This window comes from Saccoglossus kowalevskii, chromosome 10 (genome assembly GCF_978046115.1).
Source record: "Saccoglossus kowalevskii chromosome 10, keSacKowa6.1, whole genome shotgun sequence".
Lineage (NCBI taxonomy): Eukaryota > Metazoa > Hemichordata > Enteropneusta > Harrimaniidae > Saccoglossus > Saccoglossus kowalevskii.
In genome coordinates this window covers 25,497,383-25,521,046 of record NC_140650.1, presented here as the reverse complement: position 1 = coordinate 25,521,046, position 23,664 = coordinate 25,497,383, and the positions used below count along the sequence as shown (strand labels likewise).

At 32.9% G+C, this 23,664-nt stretch overlaps 1 protein-coding gene across 2 annotated transcripts in view; it reads left to right on the top strand.

The window, feature by feature from the left end:
- The window catches only part of LOC100313733 (slit-like protein), a 71,006-nt gene that overhangs the window by 16,415 nt on the left and 30,927 nt on the right, over positions 1–23,664 (top strand). For both annotated transcript variants that reach the window (XM_085504420.1, XM_085504419.1), the window contains exons 5-8: positions 20,233–20,304; positions 21,385–21,456; positions 21,785–21,856; positions 22,150–22,313. In XM_085504420.1, the coding sequence (XP_085360546.1) occupies positions 20,233–20,304; positions 21,385–21,456; positions 21,785–21,856; positions 22,150–22,313 (380 nt within the window). The remainder of the gene's footprint in view (positions 1–20,232; positions 20,305–21,384; positions 21,457–21,784; positions 21,857–22,149; positions 22,314–23,664) is intronic.

Here is a 23,664-nt window from a genome sequence, read left to right as displayed (position 1 = left end):
ATGTTCTCTGTTCTGTAAAGTTGATTAGAATTCCATTCTTGATAGAGGCTGACTCAAACAGTATCTCGTGTTATGCATAAAATTAATCTTAGAAACATGAAAAAGAGAGATCATAGCATTGTGGCATCAAAACAACGTGTGGGATTCAACAAACATTATAGTAATTTTTACATATTTTTATGTCTAATAATTTGCTATACACATTTTATGATGGTCAGTTTTGATGAAGTAAGGGTATCTCAATGCCATGGTCTTGTCTGGAAGATTGTACTAGTAGTTCAAAATCAAACCATTCAATTTTAGTGACAGATGTATGATCAGCACATTTTGTGAATTACGTAAGATCTCACATTGAGCAGACAATCCACTACATGTATTGATTATTAAGTTTTCCCCTGGCATTGCCGTAATGTTGTTTTAATGGTATATTGAGTCATGGTATGTGCAATATGTTTATAAGCATAACATAACCTTGAATGAATGACAGGAAAAAACAGAGACTGAAAAAAGCCTTGTCATCTATCCCTATTTGTTAGTCATTAGTCTCTGTTATGACTGTTCCAATGATTGAATTAGTGTAAAGAGAATTGGATTGGAAGTTACTACTTGCATCTGGCTTGAAACCAACATCAGAATATCATTTGCATGTGTTAAAAACAATCATGGTGCAAGTAAATATTTTTTGAGGAGAGCAACATGGGAGGCTTAAGAATACTGCTTTGAAGAAAGGAGCACTTGAGGAAGGATGAGTTACCAAGGAGACGATCATGGGGTGGAGGTGAATCTACGAATCTGTTCAACCTTGGTGGTCTTGTATAATTGTACATCTATAAGGATGGTACCATCCTGCCCTGTAGTACAAATACACACTCAATAGAAATGCTGTGTAAAGGGACCTGATGAAAAACGTTCAGAGCGAGTCTTTTTTCTTTATTATTGATGGATGCAGTATAAGTAACTATTTGAGATTTGCTCGGAAGTTTACACACCTGTTCCTGATACTTTACCACGATTGATTATCATTAATATGGACAGGACATTCCGTCTGCCATTAAGCAGTGACAACCGGAGAGTGAACGAGAGTGAACGAGCAAGATTTTCATTTCATGAGTCTGTCCAGTAGGTAGATAGTTGTACGTGATTATTGTTCTAATATGTTCTGTATATCTGAAGCGCTAGAAATAGAAAGAGTTAGATTAAACAGAAGCAGCCTTTCCTTGCTTGTATCAATGCATTATATAGCCAGGCACTGGGTGACTAATATAGTTTATAATTTATTAACCACATACACCATGCATGATTTGATCTCTGATAGGTTGCATAGAGTAAATAGCAGGAATTTTAAATCTTTTAACTATAAATGAGTTTATAGTCAAATTAATAACTTTTTAAAATTTCAATTTGAGCTGATAAAAGTTAATAAATTGTTAATTTTATTAACCAGGAAGGACTAGATCTCCAATGCCAAGTCCATGTCCTTCTCTATGTCAGTAAAGCAAATAGCTGTAACCAGTTTGATTGTGCTAATAAATCATTTACTAAAACCTTTCCCACCCACTCTGTAACATCAATGTTCTAAAATCACAACTTCTTTTGTCAACAACATGACAGTGCTTCCAATGTCATGATTAAATGCAGTATGACACATACATGTGGAGTCAGTCCACAATTACCGGTATACACATAATGGTCTCCGCCATGGGAGAAAGGCTTGTTAGCTGCTAACAACATAGCCTGCTATAGCCCATTTTCATGTTGTTGTCAGGAATTTAAATAGATCTAGTGAGGACAGCAAGTGTCCTTGCTGAGGGATGTATTCTGACATGAAGTCCCATTGTGAAATAGCATGCCACACTGTATCCAGTATGCTACAATTAACAGAACATGTGTGCTGCATTAGAGATAAGTTGCCAGTACATGTAACCTGATACATACCATAACTGCATTAGTTTGTCCAGTCTAAGTCTGCTCTGTCAAAATGAGCTGCGTCACTCGCTTTTGACTTTAAATTTAATTTATCAGGATTTTTTTTTTGGTATTTTAATAGATTTTAGTAGCTGTTAACTTCTAAAAAAATATTGCATTACTCTTGTTTTTTATTCTTGATAATCTTTTGTGTACTTTTTAGAGAACAGCAAATGCATCTACCGGTATATGTAATCCCACAATCCCTTTAATACATAAAATGTCCCAAAAAGTTTGTTTTTTATGTTAATATTGTAAAAGTATTATTTTTTACTGGAATTTAAAATTTCATTATTTTTAGCATATTTTTTGTGTTTTGAATTCACGTATTCACCTATGAAGCTAGGATGTTGATTTTAATTTTTCCACAAGTTGTACTAGTGAATAATGCATTAATGCATTCACGGAATAATTTTCAGTGAAACTTTTCATTGCTCTGCACAACATAGCTCATATGTTGTTATTTCTAAGAACATTTTGTATGCAACTTTTAAAAATTCTTAAATTTATAAAATTCAGAAAACAGAAATGGAGTCCCCAGAATGGGTGGAGGGATGGGAGGGAGGTTATTTCTTGTTAAGTTAAGCACAGGAGTTTAATAATGTCCTGCCATGATGCCTTGAGACTCCTATGAGTGAGCCATTAAAAAAATGTCTAGAAAACATGCCAAGTATCTTGTAGCATATGATAAGGCAAGTATTTGTGAGATCTTATCCAGATTGTAGACTTAGATGAAGCTTAGAGATAGCTATTTACAAAGGACATCTGATATGCAGAAATCTACTACAGTAGCTAAACCTGTACACGTACCATATTGAGTTCATTTTAACTTTTCAGTAAATCTCAAGGTGTGTGAAGTATAACTTGAAAGTAGACACAAGTGTGTTGTGCAAGTGTTTAAAAATCTGTGTAAACAAACAATGTAGTTGCATGGGACCTATGTAATGCAGGACTGTGGTGCTTAAGTCAAAACTAGGCAAGGCCAAATAAAAGGATTTTTAACCATTCAAGTGATTTAATTTTCCCGCTGCAAAGTTACATGCAACATTTACCTTTTTTTAATGTATTTTTTTGTAATTATTTTTATAAGTACTTTGTAACTATTGGCTACACTTCTTGATTGAAATTTTCGAAAAAATATGAAAAAAGTTTATTTTATGTAATTCTCACTGCTGCAAAATTCCTGAAAACTGAAAATTTGTCTCCTGTGAAATTAAAACAGTTTAATTATGGGATAAAATTTCAATTTATTATATTTGGAAATTCGCTATTCCAAATTTGTGACAATATTTATTAAAATTTAATTATATTAAAAAAACAATATATGACATTTTCGGTCCATATGCCACTAAGCAAAATGTTGAGATATGAAAACAATACTATCATGCAAAAATCAAAATCAAATAAGTGTTGCCATATTTCATAATAATTCAAATTATTATTTGTCATGTTATCCTAAAAATGTTGAATTTGGATCAAACCTCAAATATAGATATGAATATAGATACGACAGCAAATAATGTCATGCATGTTGACGGGGAAAATCAGGCCATGAAATGTGTTATTCATTGCTTGTGGTGACTTGCAGCAGATAAAAGTCTACAGTTTTAGTAGGCTATTTAAGAAACCAAGAGATTAATTTGATGAGAGTACGGTAAATCTTTGGGATTGCTCAGAAAATTATTACTCTATCCAGATAAGAAGTGGATTAAGTTAACCCCAGCAGGTGACCTATGACCCTAGAGGTCAGTATGTCAACTCCAATAATAGTCTATCTACATTATAATTTTAGTTAGATTAAAAAAACAAGATGTTATTCATGAACTTTCCAACCATGTTGGACTAATGTGACATGACTTGATTTGAACTCCGACTGTTGCGAAGTAAAGTTGGCACCAAATTGAAAACTGAAACTTTTATTGAGCTCAACTTAAAGTGCCACCGAGGCTGCTTCCCGTTGTGTCCAATACGAGTCCTGTGTGTGTGAATTGTGCGACGACTGTGGCAGTGCTTTTATTAATCCTGTACAATAACCTTCCATGTTTACGGCAAAAAACAGCCGTTACCGTACCAACTGATTTAAATTAATTATCATTGCAAATTGCTCAATTCAAAACTCCATGCTTTATTCTGTAACCAATGGTAGAAACTCAAAAGCAAAAATGACATGAAAGCCTCCTCTCCTGATTGGTCAATAATATATTAACTTTTAGAAGACAGGCTTTTTGACAGCTGTATGTCCACCATCAGCACAGAGACTAGGTTACCCGTTTGTACTCATGTGAAATTGTTATGATATCCATATCTACGAAACTATTCATATCTCTCAATACAAGATACACTGAACATTCTTTGGCTTGTCCATTGTACCAAGGGCATACATTACATTTCCTCATCAACCAATCTATTGAAAGTTGTTGCTTTCTATATTTCTATGATTTCTCTCAGTCTGTTAGGGAAGAACCATTGAATAATGTGGGGGGGGGGGCTATTTCAAAATGCCTTTTCTATTGCTAGAATAAATTAGGGCTTGTCACACACGTTTCATTTGGCTTTCTTGTTGAATAATAGTAAGTCTAAACATTTGTATCCATGACAACTGTCACTAATCTTGTTGATCTCGTTTTCCTCAGTTTCAATTTCAAATTTTTAATAGGAACTACCTGTATGCGATTACCAGAATACTGTGAAATGTTCTACAAACTAACGTGCATGTTTGTGTTTGTATTGGCAGTGCATTAATGCTGTAATTTTGCCAAGTCGTCTATGTTTTATTTTGTTTGGCAATGAAGTAATTTGTTGTCGAAATGAGACAAAATTTGGTAATATTTGGCATATCTTGTTGTATATACTAAATCAAGACGTCAAAATGCATGTGTGATTGTTTTATCGGTAATCTAAAGATTATAAAATCAAAATTAGATGTGAAAAATAGATTTTTCTGTGATATATGAATAAAGCACAAAAAGTTTTTAATCTGACTTTATAGTTATAGAGTTAAAATATAGAGTTAAAATATAAAGTTAAAATATAGGGAACAATGAAACTTCATGCACCTATCGCTGTTTTTTTTTAAATTGAATGCTTGGACTGGGTATTTACTTGAGCACATTGGCTGCTTATTGAGCAAATACAGTGTTTTCTAAAAACACTGGAACTTTAGACATGTTTTTTCCTGTGGGTTACCTTGCATAGTTGACAGGTAGTTATTTAGATTTCACAACCGGTAGTACATCAGTCCTGAGTGAAGGATAAAGTTTACACCCATGGGATACGAAACAATGCAGACATGTCTCAGCTCCAGAGTTAGGTGGTGGCCCCACCAATATAGATAGGGATATCATTAGAGGGCTCCCTTGTGGCTGTTTACTTTTGTAAGAAATTTAGAATGCTCTAATGGCCCTCCACAAAGACCTAGGATAATAAAAAAATCCACAGAAGGAAGCCATTTGTTCTGATAAATTATTCAAATCAACTTAAGTGCAGCATTTTGCTGGTATGTTTTGGTGAAGCTATTCAGCCTGTCTTCAAGTTGATTACCCTCGGAGCCGAACAGATCGGCTGCTAGATATCTGAGGTTTGAGTCGGGTCATTACACATTAATCCCTTGACAGGATCTGGGCACCATTCAGAGACTGGTAATATCTCCATTGAGAGGACATAAACAATAGATTAGCTCACTAGGCTTACTGTCCAAATCTACAGGAGACGAAAGTCGTAATGACGTTTCAAGGAGACAATGATACTGTAATTGAATTATTATGTTCTAGACGTAAAAAAAAGCGTTTGACGTAGACTGATTCTCCATTTTCTGGAAATCAGATTTGCATTACCGGGTAAATTAAAATCTGACAATATATGAATTAAACTTTGAGAACCACTGATCCTTCTTCCTTGATCCTTGATTATTTCGTCATAATTTTCAAAATGGCCACCATCATTTGGCGCTTTAATTTTAAGTGCCATAGTCCAGAAACTTGTATCGAACATGGAGTTATTTGTCTAGTGTTCCACTCAAAGGATACTATTTCCATGAAATCATTTTTGGTGACCCTCATTTTTTTAACGTACCGATAATTGGCAAACAAATAATTGAGAAAACTACGAAGAAAAGATAGTAGCTAGGAATGATCTCAAATTTCTTAGCATTGTAATTCTTTAATTTCACAAATGAAATCTAGAACTCTGGAAATTTTAAGTTTGTTTCAAGGCCTGGATAGACTGAAGTAGTTTATTGAAGTAGCCCAGAGTAAAACAATCTCAGCTTTCAGGTAGTATTGCATTCTATGAACACGAGGGGATATCTTAAACTAATGAGAGTGACTTAAACAGAAGTGGAACAAATATTTTTAATGTTACAATGTATCAAGGTTATTTTGTCAAACTGGGAAAGTTACAGTAAAGTTTCACCTTGCAAGCCGAATATTAATTAGTTATTATCACATCAATCTGTTTTAATCTCCTTTCTACAAAGTTATCAAGGGTTGACATATTGATGTGTGCTATAAGAAAAAAAAAAGTATTTATTTTTTTGGTCTTCATATTGGTCAGTTGCAAAATGTGCACGTCATAAAGTTTTTTTAACACTTTTCCAAACTAAACAAAATGAAGTTTCTTTAAAATCAAGACATAGGTACAATTTTTATGACTAAAGAAAATTGCACTGCAATATAGACTTTACAAAACAAATTGACCAGAATGAAAGAAAGAAAAAAACGGAAATGAATAAAAGTAAAAATGGTGCAAAATAGAACTGAGCATCACTGACTGCATTTGTTGTATTCCTTCTAAATTCTCTCTAATGTAAACATTGTCTCTGACCACAAAGTGATTCTTGATCTGGACAGAATGCTAAAGGCACTTTGGTAAAAAAAAAAAAAGTGGAAGATTTCAAGGCATTAGCGGATAGTTATGCTTCACAAGACATTTTGAATTGCGTTTTCAAATTAAGGTAATGGACGAATGAATAACGTAAAATGACAGTGCACATTTCCGGCCGTTTTATATGGTGCATAGTGATCTCGTTCAGTCTGCAGAGCTGTAATAAAATCTAAAAGTAAATGTACTCTGTGATCAGAAAGTCAATGATGTCTACTGAATCAAAATTACCTGTCTGTGTAGTTAGTTGTCTTGTGTATTTTGTCAGTGAATAATAATAGATATCTATTTTATCTGCATGGTTTTATAGTATAGGGGCATGTTTTATATCATTTTAAAGAAAATCTTTCATTTTCACTTAGCAATTGTTCAATATTTTTTTTTTCAATCCTTGCATTTTCTGTACCCAAAAAAAACGACACGTTTCATAGCATAGTATTGGATTCATTACAAATCACAGTTATTTCACTTTTTTTTTTTAAATCAACATTTCTGCATTTTTAAAAACATGATTGTGATTGATTCTTTTATCAGCTTGATCCAAAATCAACAAGAAATTACTGAAAAATGCAAAAAAATTATGCAAAATGTTGGTAGGGAAAAATGATGGCATGTATTAAAGTGGGTTAAATTATATGAAACTGTTGCCATTTAACTCTATAAATTGTTGATTAGGGAAGGGAATGTTTAAATTTCCAACTATTTGTCTTGGAGCTGTTTTCAGACCAAACAAGTATCGCATGCACTGCTTGTGCAAAGTACATGTCAGGGAAGATTGTAAGTGATGGTTAGGCAGTCAAAAATTGAAAAACTTGACCTCCACCGATTTTGCTGAAGGGGGGAAATATCTGCAAACACACTGAGTGTGATGTATTAGATGGACAATTAGTTTTTGATTACACTGGCATGAAATCTAGTCATTACTCCCCTCCAGTTATTGATTACATTGACTCAAGTCAGCTGGTAAATGAATACAATTACATATATTTAAAAAAAGAAAAGAAATCAGTCGGTCAATATCCCCCTCTCTCAAATAAAGGTAAACAGTGTCTAATTGTGATTGATTTCTGTACTTTAACTTCTAAGCAATCAATCAATCGATCAATAAATAAAGGCCAGTCATTGTGAACTTGCGAGTGGACCAAATGATTATTCTGTATTAAAAGCACAACAAATGTATGATTTCTGCACGATGATATATCATTTTTGAATATAAATAGCATTTATTTTTCAATGTTTTGGTATTTATATACTGTGGAATACTTTATTTTCACTAGAATTAATTTTCGCTGAAAAGGCTTTTTTGGGCGTTTTGTATGGAACTTATTTTCACTGATTTTTGATGAATTTAATCTGAATTATAGGAAAAAAAGTATATTCGCTGGATTTTATTTCCACGGAATCATCCATTCAGTGAAAATAGCGAAAATAAATTCCAAGCGAAAATAAAGTATTCTACAGTATGTTTATTTGTTTAAATCGTAAGTCTTGGCCATACTTTGAAACATTGTTGCGTTTACTTAAAAATGAGTAAAGCACGGCGAATGCTTTGCATAACAAATTTAATTGTAATGGAATGTTGATTGAGAAAAATAGTTCCTGTGCAATCAGAGAGAGAGGACGAAGCAATTTATCAGCATTTGTTATTATAGAACGAACATGTATTTTGTAATCTGTCCAGATTGTCTTGATAAATAATTCACATACAGACAAGTGGTTTCCATGGTTAAGTAATGGCATCTAATTGCATACTTTTTCCTGAATTTTAATCTTTTCTTTTTTTTATCTTTCCGTTATCAAAGAAGTGGCTGGCATGTGAATTACGAAAGTAAATTAGGTTATTTCTTGTTATTGTCATGAAATTGGATGAATACGCTACTTGAAGTGTAAGAGATTACTTGTATTTCGGTGTCCTTGTTAGATAAGACATATTCCCTAGTGGTATCATTGACAGGTGCTTATTGTAATAGCCTTGTTTTGTGCTTGGATATTACCCAAAAAATTGTATGAACACAAATACAATGATTTTTGTTTGCGTGTGATTTTTTTTTTTTTAAACCTTTGAGCGCCAAAGTCAACTTTTGTCACCATTCACAAAATAGTTCTATATACCGTCTGTGCATATTAACTAGGTAATTTGCATACCATTAGTCATTTGAGCACCAAAGTCAACTTTTGTCACCATTCACAAAATAGTTCTATATACCGTCTGTGCATATTAATTAGGTAATTTGCATACCATTAGTCATTTGAGCACCAAAGTCAACTTTTGTCTTCTTTCTCAAAATTAAACAAATTTCTTTTATATTTTTCCAAAATTTTGATAAAGACCTGTGGCCAATAAAAAATTATGTCTAACTGAATCAAAAAATTACCAGAATAATTATAGAAAATGGGGGGAAATATAGCACCAACATTTTGGCTGGAAAAATACGGCAGCAAAAGTGTTAATATGTTGCAAGTATGAATGATTTTGAGACAAACAAGTTTTCTGAAAATACTGTATTTAAGAACAAATAAAAATATAAATAAAAAAAAATTAAAAATAAATAAATTTTAAGTTTTAGTATTGTGTTACAAAAATCATCATCCGTGAAGGGATGCTCTTCAATCCCTGGGATTGAATGAAATCCTGAGACATTATTATTCATATTGTTTACATTGTTAACCTGTCATTTATTCATATTGTATTTTTAATAAAGTGAGAGTGCAAAATGAAGCTTATACATGTATATAGTTTCATTTTGAAAGAAAGGAAGTCGGCACTAGTTATAAACGATTTAAGTTTCCTTTGTGCGAGTTTCACTGATCGATGCTTCCTAATCGTCTTAATACGTTCTTGGTGTTCTTAGTCAGTTTAATCTCATTTTCGCTAAAACATAATGAATGCTTATATCTGCACTACACTGCTTTGCTTCAACATTGATGAAACCAAAACCTTTTATTTGGAATTGAAAAAGATAAAATCATGCTTATCATTCCATTATATCGGTTATTTTCTGATGAGGCTTTTAGGAAAATTACCCAATATTTTAATCCTTACAATATTGTGCAGATAATAGTAGTAGATGGGATAATCTGATATCTGTCGATTCCACAGAGTGCATTCAGTCTGATTGACTGTCATAGAGTGATTGGTGAACAACTAGAGAGAAATGACCAATCAGCTTGCTGTGACTGTTAAATACCCCGGGGCTGTCCTCAGTGAGAAATGACCAATATTTTTGCTGTGTCTATATTTTAACTGTTAAATACCCCAGGACTGTCCTCAGAGAGAAATGACCAATCAGCTTGCTGTGACTGTTAAATACCCAATGACTGTCCTCAGTGAGAAATGACCAATATTTTTGCTGTGTCTATATCTTGACTGTTAAATACCCCAGGACTGTCTTCAGTGAGAAATAACCAATATGGTTGCCATGTCTATATCATGACTGTTAAATACCCAAAGACTGTCTTCAGTGAGAAATGACCGATATGCTTGCTGTGTCTATATCTTGACTGTTAACTACCCCAGGACTGTCTTCAATGAGAAATGACCGATATGCTTGCTGTGTCTATATCTTGACTGTTAAATACCCCAGGACTGTCCTCAGTGGGAAATGACCAATATGCTTGCTGTGTTTAGATTTTAACTGTTAAATACCCCAGGACTCTCTGTGAGAAATGGCCAATATACTTGTTGTGTCTATATCTTGACTGTTAAATACCCCAGGACTGTCTTCAGTGAGAAATGACCAATATGCTTGCTGTGTCTATATCTTGACTGTTAAATACCCTAGGGCTATATTTGTTGCACTCTATACTATAAAAGCCATGCTTGAATTACTCATTTCATTTTCTACAAGCACCATTGGGCAGTCGGTCTCCACCACTTTGATCAATGATCCTAACAACACGGCTCCAGTGGTCAGTCTGGCTTGAGACCGTACTTTATATAGATCGGCACTGATCCATGCCATTTATTTCATACTCTATAAATTTTAATGACTTGTCCTCCTCAGATTGGCAAGTGGGTGTAAATTTAACACTGCTTATGTAACGTACATGCCTATAAGTTTGAGTGAGGTGAAAAAAAAACTCTCTGTCAAGTTTTGTTGGCTTCATATGTTTAGCTGAGCTGAAAAGAGGAAAAAAAAACATGTTTTTGTTTAGTTTAAGTCTGAGAGTATACACAGTGTGTAGAAGTTGTTTAAAGTCTAATAAAGATGGTGGTTGGCACAGACAGGTTGGAGACATCCCATAATATCTTTCTGCACCTAAAAGTCTAGACATACCGACTACGTTAGATTCATGTATGTAGGACTTTAATGTCGCTGATTAAAATACAGGGCAACAATGGTCAGTTTGCTCTAGCCTTCGGTAGAACTATTTAACTTGTATAAATAAATTTTCTAATTGAAATTTAAATATGCATCCAATTTAGAAATTTGGTCATTTTACAATCTACACAACAAACCTGTTTCCTTCATTTTCATAAATATTTAAAAATATTGCAATTGAAAATAAAATTTGAAATTTCTATTGGCCGAGGGATTAACAATTACACCTTTTCAAATGACGTCATTTGTCGATAAACTGGTTGGATTCCACTACCATTGAAACTTATAAGTTTAAAGGAATGGGATTGTTGTGTCGATAGTATTTTATTTATTTACTTTTACATATTGTATGTAACAATTACTTCCCGTTTAACGTATCAACCAAATCAAACTTCAGTTTTATTATTTTTATTAAATGTATAATTTTTAGATATACTGCTAGTGAAATTGCTATTTTCTGACTGCTATAGAATGCAAAACATGTGAATTCCACACAAGATTTATTTTGTGTTGCCCAAGGACTGAATGATGGTTAAAAAACCCCTATCAGATAACAAATAGCGTTAAATAAACAGTGGTTTTGAAAAACTAGGACTAAGTTTTTTCTTCTGACATGGCATATCAAGTAAAAATACAAACAAGACTACTTGTACAATAAACATACATTGTATACCTGGGGGATCTAGAACACCCACATTAATATCCATCAGTACATGCTGTAGCATGTATAATATGTGGAATCAAAGTGAATAGAGCTGAAACTACTGATATCATTTCAATATCTAATAGAATAGAATAGAATAGAATAGAATAGAATAGAATAGAATAGAATAGAATAGAATAGAATAGAATAGAATAGAATAGAATAGAAGATAAATGCATTCATAAAAAACAGTGCATGTGAATAGAATAGAATAGAATAGAATAGAATAGAATAGAATAGAATAGAATAGAATAGAATAGAATAGAAGGTTATTTTGCAACTGCTAATATAATTTCAATATTTTCTGGTTCAAATTGAAAACAATGAATAATATTAGTGAAATATTTTGGAATTCAACTCGTAGTAATGTTTACAATTAAAAAGTGGTTGGTATGTGGCTGCAGGCAAGACAGTAGCAATGTTATTAAAACAATTTAAAAAGTTCATTCCAAAGCTTTCAATGACCTTAAAATTACCCCTTAACTGGTACATACAACATGGGATCAGTTTTCAATGAATCTTCTGCTTGTTTTACTTACATATAAATATATACATCAGATATGTAGACTACTATCATGGTCCTTAACCTTTACAATTGCCAGATAACCTTTGTTATCTTTCACAAAATAAATCATCCATAATTTTGTCGATATTTTAACAACAAATTAATCAAGACCCGTAGATCATGGGAAATTATGGCCATTTGGTTCAAAATTTATGAAGAATTTGTTGAAAAATAAATACAAATTTGCAAAATGCTGCACAAAAATTTTGGCGGTAAAAATCCTGGCGTTCATGTTTGTTGAAGTGTAATTGTTGATATTTTTGGTTTTTGGTTTGAGAGGTTACAAGACATGGGGTCTTTAGTGTGCCTAGCAACCGAGTTGTTTTACCTGCTTATGGTAAGACAGTGTCTCTCATCACATACTGCCATACTGTTTGAACTTAGAAATCAAATTGTTGTGCCGACTGAGTCCCGTTAGAAGTGTCTGTGCTTTTGTGGTGCTTGGCTACCATTAAAACAGATCACTCGATTTCCCCACTTTTACAATATGGTTTCATTTTACCCTGTTGTTCATGTAATCATTATGAAATTTGATAACATAAATATATATTAAATCATATTTATTTATAAGATGCACATACATAAATTATAGAGTAAATGTGTCTGTGGTCAGAATGAGTCATAGTTTACCCATTCAGAGTTACTGTAGAATACTTTATTTTCGCTTGGAATTTATTTTCGCTATTTTCGCTGAAGGGATGATTTCGTGAAAATAAAATCCAGCGAATATACTGTTTTTCCTATATTTCACATTAAACTCATGAAAAATCAGTGAAAATCAAGCAAAACGCCCAAAAAGCCTTTTCAGCGAAAATTAATTCCAGCGAAAATAAAGTATTCCACAGTAGTTTATATGTGCTTCTACAGAACAGGCTTTAAGATAACGTACATCCTATGGGAATATTTTAGAAATCAGTAATTTTTTTTTTCTGCATTTTTTAATACAGATTTTTCCCCAAAATATATTTTGCACTGTTTAAAAAAAATTATGAAAATCTTGACACAATCAATTCAATAGATTGAATGCCCAGCGAATGACCTTAACTTCTCTGTCAAAGTCATGTGTGTATACAACAAATGACAGTTGAGTGTGAATGTTAAGAGGGAGGTGCTGGGAACTCTGTTCCTTGTTTCAACATACATTTGCATCTGTAATCTAAAACAGTTTGTTTTTGTATTAATGTGTAATTTGCTTACTGGGTTTCACAAAATACTAGTTTGTGGAGACTAGTCCTCTTTAAAAACATGGTTTTTGTTATTAATCGGGGATTCAAACTTATTTGCTGCACGTGTGGATTCCCACGTTGCCCAGCCACACTACGTGTTCACTCAAAGGGATTTTGATTCACATATGTCATCTCAAGGAGAAGAAGGGTCAATGGAGGACTTTCTGAACACTAGTGGTGGGAAGACCTTCGTTCATTTGACGGATGTGGAACCTAGGGCAGAAATGTGTGAATTTGCATTGTGTGATTTAAATATAGGAACTTTGTTTTATACCTCCATGCATGCCTGGACCAATTTTACCCAAACTTAGTATTAAAAGTTACTCACCTTGGCAATATACCAATGAGAAATGAATAAATAAAATGAATTATTAATTTATAGTGAAATTTCATTACTTTTAGTTTATTTTCCCTTTTGAAAAATGTAAACATTTTTGTAGCTTAGAATAATTAAGAAATATATTTTCTAAATGGATGCATAAAGGGATTCTATTCTATTCTATTACCAATTGCCTAATTGTCATTTCCAACATTTTGAAAAAAATTGAAAAAAAAGAAAAAAATCATGTTTGATTTGTTAAAATTCAACAAATTGCGGCTTTGGGGTTGAAAAAAGTTTTAATGACACAAGTTTGATATGTACAAGGATGGAGATATCTGTATGCATTCACATACATGTATCCAGGTATGAATTTGAGTGCAGTAGATACAGTCAATTTGGTTTCGCGTACATGTTGTGAATTATTTCAGACAGTTGAGGAATCTCCACCAATCTGCCAATTGTGGACAGGAAGTAGTTTACATTTACATCCTAGGGGGCTATAGTACATGTTCACTCATGCTTTACCACTCTATGCGCAACACTCATTGCAGCGGATGCTTTCAAAATTCTGATCTTTCAGAATAGTTCATGGGTTGCTTCAGCACAATTTAATAGTTCATCCTTAACCAGATCACAACAGTCTTTTTTTCGAAGAATACATTTAGACTTCTTTCTGAAATCTACCATGCACCCAAACAATTTTTGATCAGACATCAACTATAACTGAATTGAAGATTGTGTTCTTTCTGGTATTACAAATTTATTTTGGAAAATATCATTTTAGAAAATATAAAAATTATAATGATATTAAATCAAAAGTCCTTTTGTATAAATTTGTTTAAAGTGCCGTCGTCATGAAGCTTGCATTCACATTTTATGTAAATTAATGAAAATAGAATTATGTCCCAGAGCAAATTCTTGAACAGATGAAAAATGTATTTTTGCTGACATTTTCGGCTCTCTCTAAATTATTGCTATAAGTAGAAAAAGATTTATAACGATAATAATCTTAACACTTTTATGTAGAATGCACACGAGGTAACACAAGATGGCATCAACTTATTAAATGTGTGTGTCGGTGGATCTGTCTTTGTGCATGTATGCTTTGAAGTATTGTCACATTAACTTTGTATACTATTTTGTGATGTCACTTCAGTGTGTGTCAACCCATGCTTACTTGTTGTTCCATTTCTGCTGCTGTCAAATCACATACAAAATACATTTTGAATAAAGTTGAAGATTTTATCGCTATTTTGTTTCTACAGTAAAAATTATGTTCACAAACAGGTATGACAAAAAGTATTGATCAACAAAAATGGGCAAAAGTTTTTTAGTATGACTGAAAAGATTATTGTGCACTGGTAAATGTCAGGGGATGTTTTCTCTGCTCTACTAGCAATAAGTCGGCGATGGAGATGCAAGCTTAGATTAAAGTCGGTTGAGTGGGTACTCAGCTTAGGACAAAGCATCGCTTCTACTTGATTACCGCTCAAATAAAATGTAAACCTGCTGTTGAATTCTCTGGTCGTGTCATTGTGCACCTTTGAGGATGACATCGCTGACATCGAGGCAACACACAAAAAGTTCACATAGTCTTTGGTAGTTGCAATTACTACAATCTTATTACTATTCGAACGCACATTTCTAGTTAACCTCTGACCTTGAAATGTTTCTTTTCCCACCAAAATGTGGTAACGAAATATTTTAATTTGAAAACAAAACAAAACAATCGCATGAAGCGGTTGTTAGCTTTCACGTCAACATTTGAAGTAGGGGGTCCAATGAATAGAGAGAAACTCTAGAATGTTTTGTTAATCCTCGTTCTGATTGCTTGCTTAATTATGCTGATTGCAAAACTTTATGTAAATAATACTAAATGACAATGCCAGATATTGTTGTTTTCACGCTGTTGTGTATATATTCGTCACTTCACCATCACAATTTATCACATTTTTTGGATTTTATAAAAAAATTCTTGATTGTTTTTTTGGGGGGAGGGGGGTACAGTACGTAGTCTGTTATTAGCAAAAATAATAGTTTACAATAAATACATTTAACCCTTGATTACCAATATAAAAGTTTGCCTTTTTTTAACAAAATAATTTAATGCGTTAATTGTTCATTTTTTTGGGCAATGGGAAATTAAATGTATTTGGTTTTAAAATTATCAAAGAAATTACACATAATGAATTTTAAAAATGTTCGACACAAATTTGGCGGGAAAAATTAGAAAAGAATTCAAAGTTACATACAAGTGGGTGTTGTGGTTATGATATTTAGAAAGAATCACTGATGCTTAGCGTGCTGAGCTTGTTTTAAGTCTAGGATTGAGTGGAGTACATGTATGCAGCTGAGACCTGGCCACTCTTGAGTGAGATTTCAAGTATGTTAAATGGAACCCCATTAATGCTTGTAATACAAGCTTGAATTTCAAAAATTCTTCTGAAAACTGCTTAGCCCAAAGAAAACAGCTCCAACTACAGCATTCAGAGAGAAAACACATTTGGCAGCAACTTTCTTTTTATTTCTGAAATGTGCCAGTGTGGTTTTGCAAATATTGAACATGCAAAGACTGGCGATTTAAAAAAAAAAAAAAAAGTTGCATCAATTCTGGTTGTGTTTAGGATAAAGATAATGGTAGAGAAAAGCCATCCGTGGTCTGGAGACATGTACGTCATGTGACCTAAAGAAGAATAAATCGATTTGTCTACTTAGAAGATAGCACTACTACAGATATTATAAGCCTGTTTCATCCAGTCTTACATAGTTTTGCCATTAGTAGAGGAGGTTAATGATTTGATTGATATCGGATACTCTACTCTATGTGGATTTATAGCCCTGCTCATGCACTAATTACACATACAAATTCCTTTATTGAAAATAAAAATTGGCTTTTTGAACTATTTTTTTTAAAATTACGTGCTTGTCTATTCATAATGACAGAATGATGGATTATAGTGAAATACTGTGTTACATTGCAGTTTGCATAATGAATATTTATTGTGTTTGTTATTTCTTTTCTCCAATAATAGATCAGCCTTTTTTAATATGGGCAACAAAACAAAGATTTATATCTTGTTCTATGATGTGTTTTTTTTTAAGTGCGCCATAATTGTCACATTAAATGTCAAACAAAAGCCCTAACAAAAATATTCATGTTTATGCTGACTGCAGATGGCAGAAAAAATGAAAGAAAAATTCAGTTTTCATGACAAATAATAAATGTCATGACAATTGAAGAATCAAAAATAAAAATGAAAAGCCACCCTTGTGCATCAATTTTAGTAACATTTTTCATTTTTTTGAAAAAAAACAATTTAAAATCTTAATCTGTATATGTATAGTTTTACTTTTTAAAATAAAAATATGTATCACAGTTCCATCACATTTATTAATAGTGATGCAACGATGTTTCATGAACAAATAAAAATACAAATCATCCTCTCCAACAACATTTATGTTGCATTGGGGATATCTGGGTGATAAAATCCTTTGACAGGATGCTAATCCATCAATGCCAGCTACTAATAAAACCAAACAGAGCAGTGTTAAATCAGAATCAGTCATGAAGTTTCCTACATGACTGGGGTATTTATTTACTCTATATACCGTACTTGCAGCATGAAATAGAATCAATAGTGGGCTCCATCATCTACCATAACGATCACAAACCCATTTCGTTGATTTTTATAAATATTTATAAATTTCAATGGCATGTTAAATGCAATCAGCCAATCAATGAGCACAGTGCATAATGACATCATTTGAAAATGTTCCAATGTTATTCCATTGGCCAGTAGAAAGCTTTCAGTTTGAATTGTGAAATTACAATTTTGTTATGATAAACAAGGAATTGGATTTGTGGTCACGATAGTACTTTGATACATAGCATTTTAAAATTAAGCATTCGGTAATTAAAATTCCGTATAAATTTTGCTTTTACATTGGAAAATATTTCTATTTTGGTAATTGTTGAACTTCCTGTGACTGAGAAGTCTAATTTTCCTGAAACGTGTGGGATCCATGGTTTGTGATTAGATTTTCTTGTGTGGTCAAAATGTCAGTAGTAGACAGTGTACAGTACCACTACATCTGGTGTCTGACTGAGCCGTGAATGAATATTGGTGAAATGGTCACAACTGAACTAAATATGCTCCTGTGTTACTTGTTTACAATTGATGAAGCATGTTGTCACTTATCGCTGTGTCAAATTAGTGACCCTGTAATATTTAAAAAAAGGAATTAAATGTTTGTTAGTGGCTGTTTTAAATTAAGGGTTGTGTTCGACGTGCAACATGAGCTTGTTAAAAAACTTGCATAGCAACAGACCCATGTATAACTAAATGTAATTCAGATAATAATTTTTGAAATCAAAGAATTGAAATTTAATTCAAAGATGATAACCTGCTAGAAATATTCACAGAAAAATTAAATATAATTTGCATTATTATGGAAATGAGTAGATTTGGCGCAAACAACGACTATATTGTGGGAAATGATGAATGTTAACAATGGCAGTGAAAGTTTTGATGATATGCAAATTACCTAATTAATATGCACATGCAGAAAATAAAATTATTTTGTGGAAGGTGACAGAAGTTGACAAAGTGATGAAAAGGTTGATGTAGTTTAGAGATTCTGTCTTAATGTTGCTATCAGCTACAGACAGAGCAGTGGGACTCAAATCAGTCATGGGCTTCAATTAAAGGCGTTTCCTCAAGAGTCGGTTATCAGCGCTTAATAATAATCATTTAGAGACAAGCCGTGGTTTCCCAGTGGTATACTGTGTATTCCACACTACTAGTCATGTGTTACTGTCCAAACATTGCTTTCAAGGCTGTGTGTGTGTGTCTGTGTGTGAACTTTTTTATTTAATTTTCAGATTGTTAAATAGTTAAAAGTCCACTTCAAAACACTGTGACCTAATTTGGTACAGCGAATTTGATTGGGTAAAGTTGGTGTGGAGTGAACCATTATACTCCTTGTATAGCCATTTGTAGACAGAGGAACATTAATATGCGCTTATTGATTTTAACAAGGAAAACTATAAAAGTGTTAAAATCTTCATTCCCAATTTTTGACAAATTAGGTTTCTGCTTGGCATGCAGTATAGATCATTTTGGCCTGATATCAGTTCTGGTGCATAGACCACCCCTTTTTTTTATCCCTAGACTGAATTAGAATGTTCCCATATCCCATAATTCATTGCTTTGTTTGCTTTGGGGATTCAGCTCCCAACACAATTCCCCAACACCTAGATACTTTCATGCATGAACCAAATTTGTCTTGTAGTAGTTATTCAAGGATGGATTTCAAACGTTTCAGGCCGTCTTTTATTTACAACTAGTTGTTTGTTCTGTAGTTTTTGTGAATCAACCATCTTGAACAGAAAAATAATTCTCCAATTCTGAGTTAATACTTCATGCACGACAAAGCAGAACTTCGAAAAGATTTTGTTTTAGTTTTCATTTATTTCTTCAGTATTTCATCAACAGCTGTAAAACAGTTCGCTTGGTTCAATCTGGTATTAATTACCATTTTTCGGTATAACTCAAATAACAAACAACTGACTGGCTGAATGAACTTGGCAACAGATGCCATCACAATTTACTTGTACCCCCTGTCACACCATTGAGGGCACTTGACTTTGCATTCAAAGAATTAAGCTAAACATTGTAGCTCTTCTCATTTTATACGGCTCATGAGAACCAATCATATTTTTAGATTTATGTTTTGAAAACATTCTGGAGAAGTTTTTTTTTATATCGGGTGTCAGTTCTAGACATTGAACATCACGGTTTTCTCTCCTGACTTTTTTCTGTGGAAATTGCAATAGCGAAATTGCAACTGACATACAGTTCAGTACATTTTGCCAAAGAAGCCATATTGCACGTTTGAGACTAATTGTTGTGACCATTTTCCAATGATATTAATGGCGTTATGGCAATTTAATAGTGCATTACCCATACCCACAATGTCTTGTTTATCACAAGAACCTGCAGTTTCTCACAATGTGCCATATGTTAGTTTGATGTTAGATTCTCAGCCAGTAGCTTGGGCCACCCCATTGAGTCTGTGGTACACTCACACATGTACGATTTGAACTCCTGGCCATTGGTCATGATTCCAATGCAACAACCACTACACTACCAATGATTGAAAATGTGATGTAACTAAACCATATTCACTAAAGAAATTATTAATTATTATAATTGTTTAACTTAAATATATTAATCTGTTTATTCTTACAGAGACCTGAGTTATAACAATTTAATGGTGATACAAAGAAAACTTTTCAGAGGAGCTGGTGCAATAAAAAATCTGTAAGTATATCACACCTTGGTAGATTAATAAGGTTAATACTAAATAAACCAGTATATCAAACCATGAAGATTAATAAGGTTACTATTAAATAAACCCATAGTTCATACCTATCTTGATTAATAAGTTTAATACTAAATAAACCAGTAGGTCACAACAAAGTAGAATAATGAGCTTAATACACACCAGTAGGTTACACTGAGTTTGATTAACAAAGTTAATAATTAATAAAACAGTAGGTCAGACCTAGCTTGATTAATACAGTTAATACTAAATAAACCATTAGGTCAGACCTAGCTTGATTAATAAGGCTAATACTAAAAATCTTTTTAGTTTATAATAGTAATTTATGAATTGTAGTGAAAAAAGATAAGTTTGTTAGAATCCCCACACCCCTTAATCGTAACCCTGCCTTTCCAGTCTCCTACCCCCATTTTAATTGTACACAATGTATATACTCTTCTTCAGGACATATGTAGTTTTTTAGTGGGGCATACACAATACACAATTTCATTTGGGGGCTTAAGTGTTAGGGTTAAGATTCAGGTTAGGGTAGAGGTAGGGGACCTTAAAATAACTAATTCCAGAAAAAAACAAATGTTCTATGTTTTGCATGTACCGGTACCCTGTCCACAGCTTAGTGAAATTTCATATTAATTAAATCTTTGAAAACAAATATAACAATCAAAGCATGAATAGTTTTGTTTAAATACATAAATTAATATGTTGATTAACTTAATTTGCATAATATAGAACCAATTTTTGCATAATCAATAGGTATGCTTGTTTTTCACTTTCAATAGCAAATACTTTCATCTAAAATTTTTCTGATGAAATTGTTCAAAGTTAAAGTGGGAATGGAGTTCTAAGCGACGATAACAATGCATGCTAAAACTGTGAAGGCTCATGGGTAGATGTTTGTTTGTAAACAATGACATGCTATGATTGTTTTGTCGTATGCGCAATTTAGTGAGGACTCCCCGGTTTTAAAATAAGTTTTAAAAAATTGCTACAACAATAATATAAAAAGAAAGGTTACTGAACAGTTCTAATTATCTTCTTTTATTTCTTTTTCTCCTCAGACAAATGGACCATAATCAAATTTCATGTTTCCATAATGGAGCTTTCAGACCTTTGAGAAACTTGGAAATATTGTAAGTTTTAGGAGTAAATTCTTTTACCTGTTTTACATTGAATCTTTTAGATTGGCTGATGAAAGTGAGGCCATAAGGTCTTCTTGTTAGAACCTAAAATATTTACATTTCTGGTCACAACTTTTTTGGGTTTTAGAAAAATGCCAAAAAAGTAAAATAAAAGCACATGTTTTATTATGTTTTTAAAAGTGATATGAAAAAAAAAATCAATTTTGGAATACAAAATGCCCAGAATGCTACAATTTCATAATTTTGACATTGCATTACAAACAAGGATACCATACATAAATAATTCATTCAATTAATATTTGTCTTATACTTTGTACAGAACCCTGAATAATAACAATATTACAACATTGGAGACCAATGCATTCTTACAAATGAACAGACTCACCACACTGTAAGTATATATCCCTGCAGCTTAATGTCAACTATAAATTTCAGTGAATTTGTTGATAATCACAACATTTTGTACTACCGGTAGTAAAAATTTCTTAGGGGTCCAACAACACATCAAGTATCAGTGACTACTACTAAATTTTGTCTTCATGGAGTATCCTGAAATCCCCAATATTTCGAAAGATGAATTTCAGCTAAATTCTCAAGTCGGTGAAAAGCAGTTAATTTGGCTTGACCAGTCGGTGGTTGACATGGTAATGTTGTTTGATGTAATGTATAATGTTTCCTCCACAGGAGAATGGCATATAATGATTTTTCATGCGACTGCCACTTATCGTGGGTTGGACGATTTTTACGAATGCACCCGACTTTAGCGTTGTTCACTAGATGTCAGGAACCGAGGAGTTTAAAATATGTGAAAGTGGCCGAACTGCAAGACGTAGATTTCAAATGCAATGGTAAGGAACTCTTTATTTCTTAGTAGGACCCATATGATAGGACCAAGTCTTATTAAAATGCACTGGGAACTGTTTATCTAAGATAATCTGTTAACACCTCACACCACAAACTACCTTTACGAATTCGCAGCTCCCTGCTAACAGAATTTGTCAATAAAATAATAATCCCAAATAAATGACAAACTTTGTTAACCCAACAGTGTCTGCATATATACGCATTTAGGCACTAATTTTCTGTCTACCTGCACTGCTTCTTACATCAATGCACTGTATAGAGAAACACAGTCACCATGCACATGGTATCAATTGACACAGAGTTTATTGTTATCTCATTTCATTGTTTTTATATGTCTGAATGTTTTATGCCCGTTACATTTACTGTCTAAACATCAATAAACAAAGCCAGTTTCTAATGATCATTCTGCCAAATTGCTTGCTGTTTTTATCACATCATGGCAACAACTGTCAAGGGCCAGTAACTCTTATTCTTTACTTTTAATTCATTCTGCTAATACTTTAATTTATTTAAATTTAAAAGCTGATTTGACTGATTTGAGCAGCACACAAGATTTAATTCAAATTGGCAAAATGACAATTGAAATTAGAATTTCAGAATTAGAATTTTTTTTGGTGGTTTATGTTACTTTAAAAGCTGGCATTTAAAAAAAAAATAATGTTTTTAGTTGGAAAGATCCTTTCTGAAAGACTTCAGTTTTGGTTTGCTGAAACCAAACAGTCTTTAGTCTGTTTGTCTAGTCTCATCATAACATGAAAGTATTCGTGATTGCCTGAATGGTGTCATTGTGAACACATTAGACCCAGCGTGTGGATCCCTACGGGTTCCTAATGGCTAGTTTCTTGTACTGTATTCTGTGTAAAAACAAACTGCATCACATGGCCCTCCTTACTAACTGTCTGGAAACTACCCATACTTCATCACCTTGATAAATGGTTGGCATGGAAACAAATAGGGTGAATGCTCTCAGGGAATATTGTAGATTAGATCATTCGTGTAGGAACAACTATAATGACGCATTGGTGGAAAATTGATACATGATACTTTTTTGAATAATAAACATGATTTTTTAAAATAGCAAGAAAAGGAAAAAGTAATGTAAGTAGTTCATATCACCAGTATAATACAAAGTTTTATTCAGCTGGTATTACACTCTTTGTTCTCAACAAGATTTTAAGCTGCATGCTTAGGTACTAATACATCATATGACGTCATTTGGCATACAGATTTCTTCTCTACTTTCAATTTGATACAATTCAAGATGCTTTAGACTAATAACTGATGGACCCCTTCAATGTTACAAATATGCTATACTTTTTTTAGGGGGGGGGGTAA